Here is a 19,418-nt window from a genome sequence, read left to right on the forward strand (position 1 = left end):
TATTAAAGGAAACTAGAGAGGAATAGGCACTAGGTGGACTAGAAAAGGCAAGTCTTCACAAGATGGGATTTGACCTGAGTCTTGAAGGAAGCTAGAAGTCAGAAGTGGGAAGAAAGCACATTTCAGGCATGGCGGGGCATTCTGAAGGAAAAAGCACAACAGATAGGACAGTGTAGTTTATTCATAAAGTGTGTAAAGTAGAACAGAGTGTAAGAAGATTGGAAAGGTTGGTTCCATCTCCATAACTATTATTTCCATATCTTTTCTAGCATTTGTGCTAAACTCATTGAGAAGGCAATGTATAAGAGCCTTCCTCTCTGCACTTCCTCCACACTCACTGTCTTCTTAACTCTTTCCTGCCTAGTATCTTACCTCATCATCCAAATGTAACTGCTCTTTCCAAAGTTAATAACAATCTCCTCATTGCCAAAGCTAATGGCCTTTTCTCAATCTTCAACTTTCTTAACCTGTCTGCAGTGTTTAACACAGTCTATTGCCCTTTTCTCGTTGATACTATCTTCTGCTTTTGGGGGACATTATTTTCTCCTGGTTTTACTCCTACCTCTCTGACAACTCCTTTTCAGATTCCTTTGCTTGATCTTCATTCAGGTCACATCAGCTAATCACAAGTACCCCACAGAGATCTATCCTGGGCCCTCATTTCCTCTCCCCTCTCTACTATTTCACTTGGTTATTTCATCAGCTCCCATGGATTCAATTATCTCTTTGTTGATAATTCTCAAAAATACTTATCCAGTCCTAACCTCTCTCCTAACATCTAGACTAAAATACCTCTTTCTACAGAAAACCTTTTCCTATCCTCCTTAATTTTAGGTCCTTCCCTCTGTTGATTATCTCCAATTATCCTGCAATAGAGCTTATCTGTGTTTACATGTTGTCACCCTCATTCAACTCTGAGCTCCATGAGAGCAGGGACTAAGTTTTTAATTTATATCTCCAGGATTAACTGCAGTGCTTTGTAATTAGTAAACACTTAATATGTACTTTGTTCATTCATTTTTCTAAGGTTTTCTAATGAAACTTGTATTATAACTGTTCTTCCTGGCCCCAGAGAGCAAATTTGGAGCCAAGAAATATTTTTAAAAAGTTATTTGGGCTTAACTGAGTTCTAAAGAACTGGAACTACTCCAAAATAAAACACATGGCCATAGAAAGTAGTTGGTTTCCCTTCAAGCAGAGACCAGACTGGCCACTTGTCATTAGTGTTGCAGAAATAATTCCTGTTAAAGTATAAATTGGACTAGACCACTCTCTGAGTTCTCTTTAACACTGATATTTTATGATTAATGTTATAGAGTCAATGTTATTGGCAAGATCAACAAAAATAGTCTACAATACATATCATAAGACAATTAGGTTGAGGTAGAACTTCTGGTGACACTTCGATGATAGCATAACCAAATAGATGTGTTTGGATGCGGAGAACAGAAATGGAAATGGTCCTTACAACATTCACGGAGCGTACAATCCAATGAGGGAAGACATTTTCTCACGAGGGCAATAAGGAAAAATTGCAGCAGATGATCCATCAATTAATATAAAACTGAATGTTTGTTTTTGATTAAAATATCTAAGCCACATCTAAGAAGCATTGTAGGACACATTAAAATTATGCCAAGGATTACACTGGTCTCTTCAGCATGTTTATTCCCGTAAATCTACAACAGCAACATAATTTCAAATAAGCCCTCAATGAAGACCGGTACACAATGGCTATTTCCAACTTTCTTCTCATTCCACAAAATTCCACTATGCCCAATTATCATTCTTGGCAAACGAGGACTCATCCTCAGGAAATTAAGCCAATCAGGAATTTGTTTGCTCAGTCTGCCCCCTCTTCACATCTCTTAAAAATTGTTATTTCATTAAATGTCAGGTATTTTTCCCCCTTAAAGAATTAAATTCAGTTCTTCTGGGTAGGTTATTCTTGGTTGTAATCCAAGGTCTTTGGCCTTCCAGAATATCATATTCTAAGCCCACCACGCCTTTAAAAAGGTAGATACTAAATCTTGTGTGGTCCTGACTGGCTCTACAATACTTGAATGTTTTTTTTTTCCTGGCTACTTGAAATATTTTCTTTTTGACCTGAGAGATCTAGAATTTGGCTATGATATTCCTGGGAGTTTTCAATTTTGGATCTTTCAGGTGGTAATTGATGGATTCTTTCAATTTCTATTTTACCCTCTAGGATATCAAGGCAATTTTCCTTGGTAATTTCTTAAAATATAATAGTTATCCAGGCTCTTTCTTTGATCATGACTTTTATATAGTCCAATAACCTTTAAATTATCTCTCCTCAAACTATTTTCCAGGTCAGTTGTTTTTCCAATGAGATGTTTCACATTTTCTTCTATTTTTTCATTCTTTTGTGTTCCCTTTGTTATTTCTTGATATCTCATGGAATCATTAGCTTCCACTTCCCCACTTCCAATTTTAAATGAGTAATTTTCATCATTGACTTTCTGTACCTCTTTTTCCATTAGGCCAACTGTTTTGTAAGTTGTTGTTTTATTCAGTGTTTTTTGTACCTCTTTTACCAAACTATTAAATGTCTTTTCATAATTTCCTTCCTTTGCTCTGATTAATTTACCTAATTTTTACTCTCCCACTCTTACTTGAGTGGCAAATCAATTTTTAACTCTTCCAGGAATTCCTGTTGGGTTTATATCCAAATCATATTCTCCTTTGAAGCTTTGTTTATAATCATCTGACTTGACCGTCTAGTTCTGAATTTGTGATTTCATCTTCTAAAAGTTACCATAATAGCTTTTTATGGTCAGGTTCTTTTGTTGTTGTCATTGTTTGCTCATTTGTCTAGCCCATTTCTTGGCTTCCAATTTTATGTTAAAGCTGAGCTCTGTTGCCAGAATGGGGAGTAAGGAAAGGCACTGTCTCAAGCTTCAGGCTTTTTCATGCTGTTCTTTTCAGAGCTCATTCTGAGGGACTAAAAGTTTTCAGTGTTTCCAAGGTGTTGTTATCTGGGGAGAAATGTGGTCATTGTTCTCCTGGACTGCACTGTGGTCCATACCCAGCAAAGTACCTGATTCCTTGGGATTGCAATTGATACTGCTCCTCAGACTATCAATAATCACATTAAAAATGCACTAAATCACTAATACTTGGAGAAATGCAAATTAAAACAACTCTAAGGTAGCATCTCACATCTATCAGATTTCCTAACATGACAGAAAGGAAAATGACAAGTGCTAAAAGAGTAGAAAACTGGGACATTAATGCATTTTGGTGGAGTTGTGAACTGAACCATTCTGGAGAGAAACTTGGAACTGTGTCCAAAGGGCTGTAAAACTGTACATAGCCTTTTGAACCAGAAATACCACTGCTAGCTCTATATCTCAAAGAGATTGTTTTTAAAGGGGAAAAGAACATATTTGTACAAAAATATCTATAGCACCAATTTTTGTGATGGTTGAGAACTGAAAATCAAGAGGATGCCCATCAGTTGGGGAATGGCTGAACAAGTTGTGGTATATGATTATGATGGAATATTGTTGTACTATAAGAAATGACAAACGATGATTTCAGAAAAACCTGGAAAGACTTATATGAACTGAAACAAAGTGAAGTAAGCAGAACCAGGAAAACACTATACACAGTAACAGCAATACTGTATTATGAAGAACTGTGAATGTCTTAGCTATTCTCAGCAATACAATAATCTAAGACAATTCCAAAGGATTAATGATGAAAAATGCCATCCACCACTACAGAAAGAACTGATGAATTCTGAATGCAGATTGAAATACCTTTTTTTACATTATTTTTTCTTTCTTTAATTTTTTTGGGCTTTTTTCTTCCATACAGCTAATATGGAAATACGTTTCGCATGACTTCACATATATAATCAATATCAAATTGTTTACCTTCTCAAGAAGGGAGAAAAAGGGGAAAGGAGAGAATTTAGAGCTCAAAACCTTAAAAAATGAATGGTAAAATTTTACATGTGATTAGGAAATATTTAACAAAATAAAATATATTTTTAAATTAAAAAATTAAATGTAAAAAAACTTACTGTCTTCCAAAGACAGAATGAAGATGGCAGAGTAGAAAAGCTGAGTTCTTTCAATATTCCCTCCAAACAACTTTAAAATAACACCTCAAATCAAATTCTGAAACGGCAGAGACAACAAAAGGTCAGAGTGACACATTCTTCCTTCCCAAGACAACATGAAAGAGATTTGTGTCAGGGGGATGGGGGATGGAGGCTGGCCCAGAGCCTACATGGATGCAACACCAATGCTGGGACATGGTAATAGAGGTGAAAGCTACAGCAGTTTTGAGAATTCCCAAACAAGAGATAGTAAGGGGACCTAGCATTGGTCAGAAAGAGACTGCAGTGGACCCCTTTGCATGAAAGCTGTTGGTAAATCTATTATCTCCCTTTTGGTTCACAGTTCAAGGGCAGAAAAGAGTACTTTCAGTCATGAGGGAACAAGGGACTTGAGAAGCACTACTATTTGCAATCTGAAAGTTGCAGGGACCCTGAAGAACAATATTACTTCTGGTCCCAGGGGAGCAGGGGCCTTGAGGAACAGTATCAGTTCCAGTCCCAAGGAATTAAGGACCCTGGGGAACAGCGTCTTTTCTGGCCTGAAGGAAGCAGGGGCCTTTCCGGTGTAAGGATCAAAGTGTAGACCAAGAGAGTTGTGAGCACACCTTTCTTCAGATCACACCACCAAGGAAGTACCAATTACTTCCAACCTTCCAAAATGAGCTCTGAAAACAGCAGTGCAAAAAAGCCTGAAGCTTCAAACAGTACCTACAATCCTGCCCATGATGCGAACACAGCCCAACTTTAACATAAGTTCGAAGTCAAAAAAGAGATTCAAAAAATTAGCAAGCAACAACAACAAAAACAAAAAAAAACCCTGATCATAGAAAGCTACTATGGTAACTTTTAGAAGACGAAGCCACAAACTCAGAAGACAATCTACTCAAAACATCTATAAGCAAACCCTCAAAGGCAAATGTGAATTGGACACAAGCCCAACAAGAATTCTGGAAGAGCTCTAAAAGAATTTTCAAAATCAAGATGGGAGTGACAGAGAAAAAATTAGGTTAATAAATGAGAATAAAGGAGGAGAATTATGAAAAGATAGTGACAGTGTGGTAAGAAAGCCCCCCCAAAAAAACACTGAAAAAATAACACTTTAATGGCAAAGAATTGGAAATCAAGAGGATGACCATCAATTGAGGAATACCAAGTTGTGATATATGAATGTAATGGAATACTATTGTGCTATACGAAATAAGGAGCAGACAGACTTCGTAGTAACCCAGAAAGACTGACATGATCTGATTCTGAGTGAGGGGAGCAGAACCAGGGAACATTATACATGATTATAGACACACGGTATCTGTGATGATTAACTTCAGTAGACTTGGCTATTCTCAGCAATACAAGGTTCAAAGACAGCTCCAAAAGATTCATGATGGAAAAAGCTATTCACATCCAGAGAAAGAATTACAGCGCCTGAATACAGATTGAGGCAAACTATTTGCTCTCTATTTTTCCCTTCTTTTTTGATTTTGTTTCTTCTTTCTCATGATTAATTCCACTGGTTATAATTCTTCTTTACAACTTGACTACTGTGTAAATAAGTTTAATGTGAAGGCATATGTAGAACTGATATTGAACAATATGCCATCTTGGGGGCGGGGAGGAGAGAGAGGGAGAGAAAATTTGGAACTAAAAACTTGTGGAACTGAGTGTTGTAAACAAAAAATAATTTTTTTTAAAAAAGAAAATAACACCTTAAAAAACAAAATTGCAAACTGAAAAAAGTGTTAAAAAAACTTGACTGATGAAAATAAACTCTTTAAAAAGCAGAACTGGCCAAATGACAAAAGAGGTACAAAAGCTCTCTGAAGAAAATAATTCCTTCGAAATTAGAACTGAGCAAGTGGAAGCGAGGGACTCTATGAGATATCAAGAAACAATAAAACAAGGACAAAACCCCAAACAAAAAGATGAAAATGTGAAACACCTCATTGGAAAAACAAATGACTTGGAAAATAGGTTGAGGAGAGATAATTTAAAGATTATCAGACTATATAAAAGTCATGATCAAAGAAAAGAGCCTGGATAGCTAACATATTTCAAGAAATTACCAAGAAAAATTGCCTTGATATCCTGGAATGAGAGGGTAAAATAGAAATTGAAGGAATCCACCTATCATTCCCTGCAAAATATCCTCAAATGAACAACCCCAAAAATATTATAGCCAAATTCCAGAGCTCCTAGGTCAAAGAGAAAATATTTCAAGCAGTCAGAAAGAAATTATTCAAATATTGTGCATTCACAGTTAGGATCACACAAGATTCAGTATTTACCACATTAAAGGAGTGGAGGGCTTGGGATATGATATCCTAGAAGGCCAAAGAGCTTGGATTACAGCCAAGAATAACCCATCCAGAAGAACTGAGTATGATCCTTTAAGGGAAAAAAATGGAAATTTAAAAAAGAGGTCTTTTGAGCATTCCTGAAGAAAAGGCCAGAGAAAAATAGAAAATCTGACTTTCAAATAAATACAAGACTAAAGAGAAGCATAAAAAGGTAAACAGGAAAGAGAAATCATAAGGGATTAAATAATGACAAACATTTCAATATAATACATATAACCTCTAAGAACTTTATCATTATTTTTAAAAACATATTTCCACATTAGTCATGTTGTGAAAGAAGAATCGGAACAAAAGAAAAGAGCCAAGAGAAAGGAAAAACAAGCAAGAAAACAAAAAAGTATGCTTCGATCTGCATTCAGACTCCATAGTTGTTTCTCTGGATGTGGACAGTATTTCCCATCATGAGTCTTTTGGAACTGTCTTAGATCATTGTAGCTGAAAAGAGCTAAGACCATCAAAGTCAATCACTGCACAATATTGCTATTACTGTGTACAATGTTCTCCTGGTTCTGCTCACTTCAATCAGCTTTAATTCATGTAAGTCTTTCCAGGTTTTTCTGAAATCTCTCTGCTCATCATTTCTTAAAGCACAATAATATTCCATTATATTCATATACCACGAACTTCATCGTTATTAAAGTAGTTAGAAGGATTCTACATACACAGAGGACACAGAAGTGAGTTGATTATGTAGGAATGATGTAAAAAGAATAAACAGAGGAGTGAGAAAGAAGGATGCCCTGAGAGCAGGGGGAATGGAGAGGTAGATTGGGGGAAATTATCTCACATAAAAAAGGTACACACACACACGTATACACACACACACACACACACACATCTCAACTGGGTATAGAAATCTATCTTACTCAAAAGGTATGGAAGAGGGGAAGGGGATAAGGGAAAGTGGTAGGTGCTAAAAGGTAGAGCGCATAAAGAAAAGTGGTGTTCAGGAAAAAAATATTAGAGAAGGGACAGGATAGAAAGAAAGAGAGAAGGATAAATAGAAAAAAATTAGGATTAAGGAAATGCACAGTTAATAATTACAACTGTGAATGTGAAGGCAATGAACTCACCCATAAAATGAAAGGGGATAGCAGAATGGACTAGAAGCCAGAAACCAACCATTTTACTTCCAAGAATGGCACTTGAAACACAGAGATATATACATAGAACTAAAACAGGGGCTGGAGAAGAATCTATTATGCTTCAGCTGAAGTAAAATAAGAAGAGCTAGCAATCATGATCTCAGAGCAAAAACAAAAACTGACCTAATTAAAATAGATTAGGAGAACTACATCTTGCTAAGAGGCACAATAGACAATGAATTAATATCAATACTCAACACATATGCACTAAATGGTATAGCATCCAAATTTTTAAAGAAAAAGTTAAATAAGTTACAAGAGGAAATAGCAAAACTATACTAGTGGAAGAGCTCAACTTTCCCCTTTCAGAATTAGACAAATCGAACCACAACAAAATAAGAAAGAAGTTGAGGATATAAATAGAATTTTAGAAAAGTTAGACATGATAGCCTTCTGGAGAAAACTGAATGGGAATAAAAAAGTATACCTTTTTCAAAGCTGCACACGAAACCTTCACAAAAACTAACCATGTACTAGGGCATTAAAAAAACCTCTCAGTTAAAAATTAAATGCATCCTTTTTTAGAATATAATGCAATAAAAATTCCCTTGAATAAAGGGCCATAGAAGCAGAGATCAAAAATTAACTGGAAACTAAATAATCTAATCCTAAAGAATGAGTGAGTCAAAGTGAGTCATAGAAGCAATTAATAATTTTATTAGAGAAAATAATAACAATGAGTAAACATACCAAAATTTGTGGGATTCAATCAAAGCAGGACTTATGGGAAAATCTGTATCTTTAAACATGCATATCAATGAAAGAGAGAAGGAATGGTCAATGAATTGAGCTTCAAACTAAAAAACTAGAAAAAGAACAAATTAAAAATCCCCAATTAAACCAAAATGGAAATCTTGAAAATCAAAGGATATGTTAATAAAGTTGAAAATAAAAAACCAATTGAACTAATACATAAAACTAAGAGCTGGTTTTATGAAAAAACCAATAAAATAAACTATTAGCTAATTTTATTTTTTTACAAAAGTAAAAGAAGCAACTCCAAGTACCAGTATCAAAAAATGAAAAGAATGAATGCACCACTAATGAAGGTGAAATTAAAGCAATTTTTAAGGCTTATTTTGCCAAATTATATGCCAGTAAAACTGACAGGCTAAGTGAAATGGATGAATACTTACAGAAATATATACTCACCAGACTGACAAATGAGGAAATAGAAGACTTAAATACCTTGTCTCAGAAAAATAAATTGGAAAAAGCAATTAATGTGCTCCCTAAGGAAAAATCCCCAGGACCAGATGGATTTACAAGTGAATTCTACCAAACACTTAAGGAATAATTAATATTAATATTATAAAAAATTTTTGAAAAAAAACAGGTAAAGGAGCCCTATCAAATTCCTTTTATGACACAACTATGGTTTTGATAGCTAAACTAGAAATAAAAACAGAAAAAGAAAACAGTAATTTCTTTATTAAATTTCAATGAATTTTTAAAATAAAATTCTAGCAAGGGGATTACAGAAATATATCACAAAGATTATACACCATGTCTAGAGAGGATTTATACCAGAAATGCAGGGCTGGTTCAATGTTGGGAAAACTATCAGCATAATTGACCATATCAACAACAAAAACAATAAAAATCATAAGGTTATAGCAATAGATGCGGAAAAAGCATTTGACAAAATATAACAACTGTCCCTATTAAAAACACTGGAAAGCACAGGAATACATGGATGATAAAATAAGTAGTATCTGTCTAAAACCAAGGGCAAACATATCCGTAACAGGGATAAACTTGAGGCCTTCCTAGTAAGATAAAGGGTGAAGCAAGAATGTCTCTTATCATGACTCTTAATCAATATCGTATTAGAAATGCTAGCTATAGCAATAAGACGAGAAAAAGAAATTGGAGGAATAAAAATAGGCAATGAGGAAATAAAACTATCACTCTTTGCAGATACTAAGACGGTATACTTAGAGAACTCAAGAGCATCAACTAAAAACCTAGTTAAAACAACTGACAACTTTAGAAAAACCGCACGATATAAAATAAACCCACATAAATCAGCATTTCTATATACTACCAACAAAAGCCAGCAGTAAGAAACAGAAAGCAATATTCCATTTAAAATAATTGCAAACAATATAAAATACTTAGGACTCTACCTGCCAACACAAACTCAGGAATTATATGAACACAATTTTAAAAAAGAATCTAAGTGATTGGAGAAATATTAATTGCTCATGAATAGGCTGAGCCAATATAATAAAAATGACAATTCTGCTTAAGTAAATTTACTTATTCAGTTCCATACTAATCAAACCAACAAAGAATTATTTTATAGACCCAGAAAAAATAATAACAAAATTCATATGGAAGAACAAAAGGTCAAGAATATGAAGGGAATCAATGAAAAAAAATTGTGAAAGAAAAGTGCCCTAGTTCCAGATTTCAAACTATATTACAAAAAGATAATCATCAAAGCAATCTGTATTGGTTAAAAAACATAGTGGTGGAACAGTGGAAAAGATTAGTATACAACACATAGTAGTAAATGACCATATTAATCTAGTATCTGATAAACCCAAAGATACAACCTTGTGGGGTAAGAACTCAACATCTGACAAAAAATAGCAGGAAAACTGGAAAGCAATTGGAAGAAACTAAACATAGATCAACCTTTTTCCATCATATAACAAGATAAGGTCAAAACAGATAAATGATTTAGACATAAAAGGTGATATCATAAGTAAATTAGGGGAGCAAGGAAAATGTACCTGTCAGATCTGTGGATAACGGAAAAGTTTATGACTAAACAGGAGACAGAAAGGATCACATGAAGTAAAATGTATACTTTTGATTACATGAAATTAAAAAGGCTTTGCACAAACAAAACTAAAGCAGCAAAAATTAGAAGGAAAGCAGGAAACTGGGAGGCTTCATTTCTCAAATATATAGGGAAATGAGCCAAATTGATAAAAAAATTAGCGATTCCCCAATTGATAAATGGATATGAACAGGCAGTTTTAAGAAAAAGAAATCAACACTTTGAACAGTCACATGAAAAAGTCCTCTAAATCACTACTGATTAGAGAAATGTAAATTAAAACAACTCTGACATATCACCTCCCACCTGTTAGATTGATTAACATGATAGAAAAGGAAAATGACAAATGCTGGAGGAAGTATGGAAAAAAAAAAACTGGGGCATTAATGCACTGTTGGTGGAATTGAGAACTAAACCAACCATTCTAAAGAACAATTTGGAACTATGCCCAAAGGGCTATAAAACTGTGGTATACCTTCTGACCCAGTAATACCACTACTAGGTCTTTATCACAAAGAGATCAAAGAAAAGGGAAAATGGGTTATTTGTACAAAACATATTCATAGCAGCTCTTTTGTTGTGGCAGAGAACTAGAAATCAAAGGGATGCCCATAAATTGGGGAATGGCTGAACAAGTTGTGGTACATGATTGTGATGGAATATTGTTGTGCTATAAGAAATGACAAGCAGGACAGTTTCAGAAAAACCTATGAAGAACTTATATGAACCCGTGCAAAACGAAGTAAGCAGAACTAGAACACTGTACGCACTAACATCAATATTGTAAGGATGATCAACTGTGAAAGACTTAACTACTCGGTTCAAAACAATGATCCAAGGCAATTCTAAAGAACCACCTCCAGACAGAGAATTGATAAAGTCTGAGTGCAGATAGAAGTATACTTTTTTTACTTTCTTTATTTTCCTTGACTTGTGTGTGTGTGTGGATGTGTGTGTGTGTGTGTATTTTCCTTTGCAACATGGCTAATATGAAAATATATTTTGCATGACTTCCCATGTATAATCAATATCATGTTGCTTGCCTTCTTGAGGGTTGAAGGTGGGGTGGAAAGGATAGAGAGAAATTGGAACTCAAAATTTTTAAAATTGATGGTTAAAAAATTTTTACATGTAACGGAGAAATATTTAATGAAATAAAAATATATTTTTGAAAAACTTATTTGATGTTTTTCTTTTTACATTATCTTTATGTCAAAATATATTCTTCATCCCTTCCCCCAGAGAGCCATCATATTTAACGAAGAATTAAAAATAAAGGGAGGAAAAGCAGTTTAAGAAAATTTACCTGTATATCAACTGAGTTTGAAGGATATGTAATTAACCTCACCCATAGCTTCCTTCTCAGCAAAGAAGGGAGGTCCATTTTCCCCTGCTTCTTGGGGACCAAATTTGATCATTATAAATATACATGATGGTCTAGATATTTGTTTCATTTTTTTTCAATCACTTCCACAATATGTCCAGAATCTACTTTCCACCTTTATCATTCATCAAAGCGATGTACACGGAGTATCTAAAATATGAAGACACTGTGATGGGCACCAAAAACAACCTTGCTTTTTAATATATATAAAGTCTAAGAACTCTTCTAAAGCATTGTTGCAATTATTCAGCCTTTTGGTAAAAAGGGCTGATACTGGGCTCTCAAAACTATACCAACAAAGAACAAGTTCTTGCAGATTCCAGCAAGTAAACCTTGAAGTATCAAAGTACTTCAGAGAACAAGGATAAAATTGGTAAACAAAGCATGTGAAGTAACTGTAATCTAACCATCAATTACGGAATGCTTCACCTTTTCAAATCATCCTTTCTCTGTAGATCCTCCCCTTCACAGTTTTAAGTCAGAAACATTTCCATCCACATATCCTACGTTCATTGCTTCCCTGTAGAGCTAAAAATATATAACAAAATAAATGTGACCTCTTCTTTTGCTCTAGAATTTAAAATGAGTAGTGCTAGAAATAATTAAGCAAAATAATTTAACTGATTTTTCAGCTCACTCCAAACAGTTACCAAATCTTGTTTTTTTTCTCCACAGTATCTTTCATATACTTCCCTTTCTCTCAATTCTCACAACCAGAGCTCAAATCCATTCTTTTAAATGAATCTAACTTATTGAAGTATCTCCCCAATCCATCTTCCACATAGCTGACAAAATGATCTTCCGCAAGAATAGGTCTGACGGCTACTCAATAAACTCCACTAGCTCTCTATTACCTCTCGGATCAAATATGAACTCTATCTGGCATTTAAAGTTTTACATAACCTGACCCCTTTGGATCTTTCCAGTCATCTCACACATATCACTCTCCTTTACATACTCAATGATCCAGATACACTACTCAGTAATCCTCACATACAACACTCCATCCCCCCTTCATCTTTTTCATTGGTTGTCCCTCATACCTAGATTGCTATCCCTCCTTGCCTCTATCTCTTAGAATCTCAGCTCAAAAGCCACCTTCTATATGAGCTGTAACATCAATGTTGCTAGCAGCTGCTGTGTGGGTGAAAGACCAGTAACACCAGCACACAGAAGGACTTCCAGCACAAGTTCTTTGATCTGCTATTCTAAGGAAAGCAACCTTAAGGGGTTAGCAATCTTACTTTAATCAAACATACATATACCATTCACTTAGTTCAGGAGGAAAAGCCAGCACCCTGAACTCAAGAGCAAATACAAACAGAAGTTACAAACATACATTATATAAACAGAGAAAATAACACAAACCACTCTATCTACAGAAACACATTGTTACTCGAGAAGTTCCAACATGTGGGTTTCTTCAAAGCTGGGAAGCTCCTTAACAGCTACCCAGAGTCTCCACACCAACACTCTTCCAATGAGCGAGAGCCCCAAACAAAATGCTAACCTCTGAGTTTATATACCCTTCTTAGGGCCTGAAGGCTTCACACCTAATCAGCAAAAGGGTGTGGGCCTGGGCTTTGCACCTAGTAAGACTTAATCAAAGGCCCTTGATTACTTTAGCATTCTAAAAGGGAAAACAGTAAAAAAAAAAAAAAAAAAGTCCCACCTTAATTACCAATACAGGAGCCCTTCCCAGTACCCCAAACTAAAAGTGTTTTCCCCTCCAAGGTTATATTCTATCTACTCTACACACATCTCATACGTATCTATTTATGTACATGTTGGCTCTCCTATTAGATTGTAAACTCTTTGAGGGTTTTTATTTTGTAACCTCAGCACTAAACAAATAGTGATTGCTACATAATAAGAAGGAGGCAACTAGATGGCTAAGTGGACAGAGAGCTTGGCCTGGATTCAAGAAGACCTGAGTTCAAATGCAAGTTCAGACACTTTCTGCATTAACTGATTTAAACATGAATTCTTAACTGACTGGAGATTTTTTGAATTTATCAAAATCATTATGCATAGGTATTTAGAATAAAAAAACAAACTATCCCAAATTCATATTAACATTGATAATAATGAACCTGATTCAATTTCTGTAGCAGCTAAAGTAATTCAGTATCTCCATTAGATTTCTCTACTGTTATTTTCAAGCATCCTTTTTTTTCTTGTCAGAGAACTAGAACATACCTGTTATAATATTAACTATATTTATAATTCTTAAATTCTTTTCAATCTCATTGGCACAAATGGTATCAAAGTCAAATTTTTATCTACTAAAAATGAGATAATTTCAGTAGTTGACTAAAGTTTAAATGATTAAAACAAGTGATCCCACACTATCATCACATCATGTCCCTTTAAAGATGAATGCATAACAATACATAGTTAATTCAATTTTGGTGTAATTTCTTCACATTAGATACTATATGGAAATAAATATTCATTTATATATTTTATGTATCATCTACTTCTAGCTCAACAAAATAGAAGTAACATTTTAAATGAAATCTCAAGTACTGTCAAATGTAAAGGCAGATTTTTTAAAAAACTTTAAATTTTTTTCCAAATTCATATCTAAAATTATATTGAAAATACAAACACTAAAAAGTATTTATTAGTCACATCATACATAATTGTCTCTTAATTACTTACTCATATATGAAGTCTTTTTCATTTGTGTCCCACATCCTCCCACTTTAAAACTTAAAAGGAGAAGTTTTATATTTAGTAATCATTAGAAGTAGTAGCCATAAAAACCAGTACAAAAAATTAATTTTTTTCCAACCTGGTCTCCAAAGTCCTCTGGGAACTTCCACAGTACCACCGGTTCTGTAAATAATTGACAAGTGACATTAATTAAAGACAAAGAATAGTACATTAATAGTAAAACAGTTGCCCTAAACTCGGAATCATAATTGTACCAAAGTTAACAAATATTTATGTAAATACTTGCCTAAGCAAATATAATTTCTTTACATATCTCAACATGTAATTCGACATTATTCAATTCCCTTATTTTTCTAACATTTACTTATCGAATTAAATGTTTAAACTAAAGGTTTCAAATGACTCTGGAACATTAAAACAAAAAATACTTTAAATAAAATTGAAATTTTAGCCAAATCAATTAATTCACTTATCAGATGATAATAACTATAAAATAATAAGAGAAGTAGAAAAATACAAATTAAAATTAAAATATATGATGAACATTCGGGAGAAAATGATATTTTAGCACTGCTTATATTTCAAATATTTATCTTGATATACAAATGTACTAACTTCAACTTGTAGAGGAGACTGGAAGTGAAGTAATCATGAGTAAGTTCAATATTTTTCCAGTCATAAGTTCAAAGATACTAAATTATATTTCAGTTTAAAGTAACAATATTATATTGGGATGCAACTGAGGCTTAATTTACATTAAAAGGTCACTCATACAATTTTATGTTTGCCTTTCTACAAAAAATTCTGTAAAGTAACCACCAGACATGCACTAACAACTTAATTCACCCTTGCTTCCCGCTTAGGATCTAAATCTACAGGTCTTTAAAATCTGATGATTCCACCGATATAATGGAAAGGTAAAGTCCTAAATTTTTAACCAGTATTAGCAAATTTCTCTGGTTATTTATCTTCAATTTTTATCCTTCTAAAAAAAACATCAAAGAACTACAAGTATGCTTCAATGGGGAGTTAACAAAGGTTAATAAGTTACTTAGGAAATGCCTTCCATACTCTAAGATATAACCAACAGTTATATAAAGAATCATTGATGGACTACAGATAGAGATTTAGCACCCTTCATAACAAAACACTGAGTAGTCAGAGATCTGTCTGGATACATAAAGAATAAAAGGAAATGTAATTCTATCCCCTACTTTTCCAAAGGTAACATTGTCTTTTTTTCATATTCTATAAACTGAACTGTGAAAGGTTTTAGGTTTGTTATTATTGTTTTGTCCTATCAATAAATATGTAGAAGATTTTCTCCGTGATAATAAGAGCTGGCCCCAGATGATCTATTTTATTGGATATGATATTCAAAAGAATTTATTTCAAACATGTTCAACATGTAAAGAAAAAACCCTTTGAATTTGATCTTTTTCCCTAATCTTAAAAAATAAGTCATATAATGAAAGTTCATATCAGTAATTAATACACTAAAAAATCTTAAGAACAATTAAGGCCAGTTTTCCAAAGAATATGATAGCCAAGCTGTATTCCCCTGCCATATTTCTTATTGATTTGGCATGAATAGACTTTAAAGTACATTTCTTCAATTTAAAACAGAATTTCTTACATCAGTATATGTGAGTTCTTTCTATATTACTGAAGGATGAGTTGACAGTCTAGAAGACAATATCTTTTAGGAGATTATTTTACTTGCCTTGGATCTCAAATAGGTCAATCTAAGATTAAATATAGATTTTTACAAAATGAGATCTATTAAAACAATGTTTATAAAATTAAAAGTTATGCAAATCTACATAAAATATTAAACATTACCCTGAGAAACCAAAAAAAGACACTGTAAACAAATCACCAATTCACTACAAAAAGCTTATCACCTATCTCTATTATATGAATGACATGAATAAATTTTCTCCAAATTGAATCTTTAAAATATCCCTTCAGTCCACCCTGAAATTCACAACACTTTAGACTATTCTTCAAATTAAATTTCTTTAATTTAAAATTCCCTTAAGACTACTTTCAAGATATTTCATGCCCTTTCTGGGTTTGGGATTTGTGTGTTTAAATTCGAATTTTTTTCCTCTTTTAACAGGACCTGATTTGTAAGACTATTTCAATGTATCCAGTACTCTGAAATCCCTCTCAATTTATTTTATACTTCCTGTTTTTAAAAAGTCATATGAAAATAAATACAAAAAATGTTAGAAATATAATGACAGTAAAATACATATTTGTCTCCTTTCTTATCAAAATAAACTTTTCCTTCTTTATCCACCCAAACAAACATGACACAATCATCTGGGTCCATAATTTTAAACAGATTATGTCTGTTACAGCCTTTGGGGTTAGATTCAGATAGCATCTGACATCTTTGTGGCAACTTCTCACAAATACTGCAGAGGAAGAAACAAAAGGGTACTAAATCCAAAAAGGGGAGAATAATCCGATTCTGCAACTTTATGCACTTTATTGAGATCTACAAAGACTGAATTTTTTTCCCCTGAGGATTACTTTCCAGACACTCCATCTGATCTCCCAATGTTAGGTCAATTTTATGCTGATTTTATGGGTGAGAGGATGAGAATTGCTGGCAGAAATAGCTGTTGCCAGTGATGACTGATGTATATAAGATTTCTCAAATATCCTGTGTCTAACAGTACTTCAAGCACATATATGCCATTATCTTAATTATTTTTTTAAAAATTCCCACTGATAATACGGAAACAAACTGAAAATGTGAAAATAGGCAGTATATATTTGGATTTTTTAAAGGAAAAATTAAATTGTATTATTTATAATTAAAATGATAAATATTGAGGAAAACACTCAAATTTATGTCTCTGCATCAAAACATGCATTTTGAACTCAACAATGCTTTTAAAATATCCATTTAAATAAAAATATACAAGTTGATACAAAGATTTATCAGACATTATCAGAATTTACATCAAAAATCAGTAACAAAATATCAGTTTTATACATGGACTCAGACCATTTTCATAATTAGTAAGAGAGTGAAAGGGAAAATATATTTCAATAAAGGAAATGGAATGTCTTCCACTAGATAATTTTCTAATAAATGTTATTCTATTATGTTTGAAATTTCTGAAAGATATTCTCATGTATTCTCTTGTAATGACCTATAGAAACAGAAGAGAGTTGGATGTGAAAGAATTTCTAAGATTCCTTTCAACTTTGAGATTCTGTGATTCTATTTCTTTCCATAACAAACAGTTCATTAATATTCCTCAAATAAATACAAAAGCAACAATGAGCTTAAAATATTTTAGTGACTTAATAGTATAATAAAGCCTCAAGAAAAAGGGCAGAAAGAATAAGAATTACTTAATTTCAGAGACTATATTATTAAATGGAATGTACATTTTTCAAGCATGATGCAATTATAACAATGGCTGGAAAATACAGTTTGGAAAAGACAGAATTCACTGGGGGAAAAACGATCCCACAAGATTACCATTATTTCTACTTCTCTATATGACATTTCTGAATTCAAGATGTGTGTATATGTACACATACACACACACACATATACACACACATAAATACATGTGTATGTGTATAATGTTAAATGCTCCTATAACATATATAATGAAACTTATATCTACACATGTGCATATGTGTATGCATAATAGAATCACAGAAATTAGAAAATAGAAGGAACCTTAAATACCCAATTCAATACCCTCATTTTATGTAAGACAAGGCTGAAGATCAGAAAAATCATGTCATTATCCCAAGTTAATAGAGATGATAAGAGATCTAATTTGATGACCTTATTTTGTGGGTCAGCAAGTTTAGGGTTTGTGCCCTACTCAAACATTAGGAGGTTGACTTGTCCAAAGTCACATAGGGAGTAAGGGAAAACCAAAAGAGTGCCCAATAAAGGACCACTGTCTCCTCTTTATCAGACCAAGAAGAAACTACTAGATCAAGAAAATGCAACCAATATAATATACCTAAGTTTCAGCAAAGTATTTAAACTTCAAGTCCCTCTCCAAATGCCCTGGAAGAGATTAAGAAATGTGAACTAGATTACAACACATTTAGGAACTTGTTAGTAGGTTTGGGATAGGCAGATAACCAGTGCAAAGGAGTATTAATTAATAGATAACGGTCCATGTGGATAGCTCAGTCCTTGACTTGCTCTTGTTAAATATAGTTATTAATGATTTATATGAAAGCACAGATGACAGGTTAATCAAATTTGCCAATGACAGAGCGCTAGCATCCTAAATATCAGGGTGAGTATCCATAAAATATTAGCATGCTGCAACAATAGGTCATATCTAACAAGATGGAAATGTAATAGATATCAATACAAAGTCCTGAACTTGGCTTCAGAAAGCTAATTGAAGAGTAGAGAAGAGATATCACTGGAAGAAATTCTAATGAAAAAGACTATAGGTTTTTGGCAGAATGAAATCCCCATACAAATTAATAGTGTGATCTGGAAGCCAAAAAGTTAGAGATGAAAAAAGTACTTTTTCTGGAAAGGAGGTGATAGTTCCACTGTACTTGTGTCCTGATCATATCCCATCTGGAATACTGTGTTCCAGTTCTAGGTACCATATTTCACAAAGCCACTAATAAATAGGAAGATCGTGTCTTCAAATTTGTGAAGCAATGTCATGCGGAAGGATTAAACTTGCTTTTCCTGGACCCACTAGGATCAATGGATAGAAATTATGGAGGCATATTTCCATTCTAAATTGAATATAAAGGTAATATGTTTGTAATGACTAACTAAAACTGTCCAAAGATAGAATGGGCTAACTCTGGAGGTAGGAAATTCCCCATCACTACTACAAAGTGAATTCCTATTTAGGTATAGTTGTGAACTAGATGGCTCCAACTCAATGGCTAGAAATACATGGACTCTTAAGTAGTTGGATAAGGCTGCAGCAGGTCCTATGAGTTTCCCTTC

The 19,418-nt window shown here is 33.5% G+C and overlaps 1 protein-coding gene across 1 annotated transcript in view; it reads right to left on the reverse strand.

The window, feature by feature from the left end:
- DENND1B (DENN domain containing 1B) overlaps positions 1 to 19,418 on the reverse strand; it is a 388,444-nt gene that overhangs the window by 269,001 nt on the left and 100,025 nt on the right. The window contains exon 3 of the mRNA XM_036754915.1: positions 14,562 to 14,605. Within this exon, the coding sequence (XP_036610810.1) occupies positions 14,562 to 14,605 (44 nt within the window). The remainder of the gene's footprint in view (positions 1 to 14,561; positions 14,606 to 19,418) is intronic.

The sequence above is a fragment of the Trichosurus vulpecula genome, chromosome 4 (assembly GCF_011100635.1).
Source record: "Trichosurus vulpecula isolate mTriVul1 chromosome 4, mTriVul1.pri, whole genome shotgun sequence".
NCBI lineage: Eukaryota > Metazoa > Chordata > Mammalia > Diprotodontia > Phalangeridae > Trichosurus > Trichosurus vulpecula.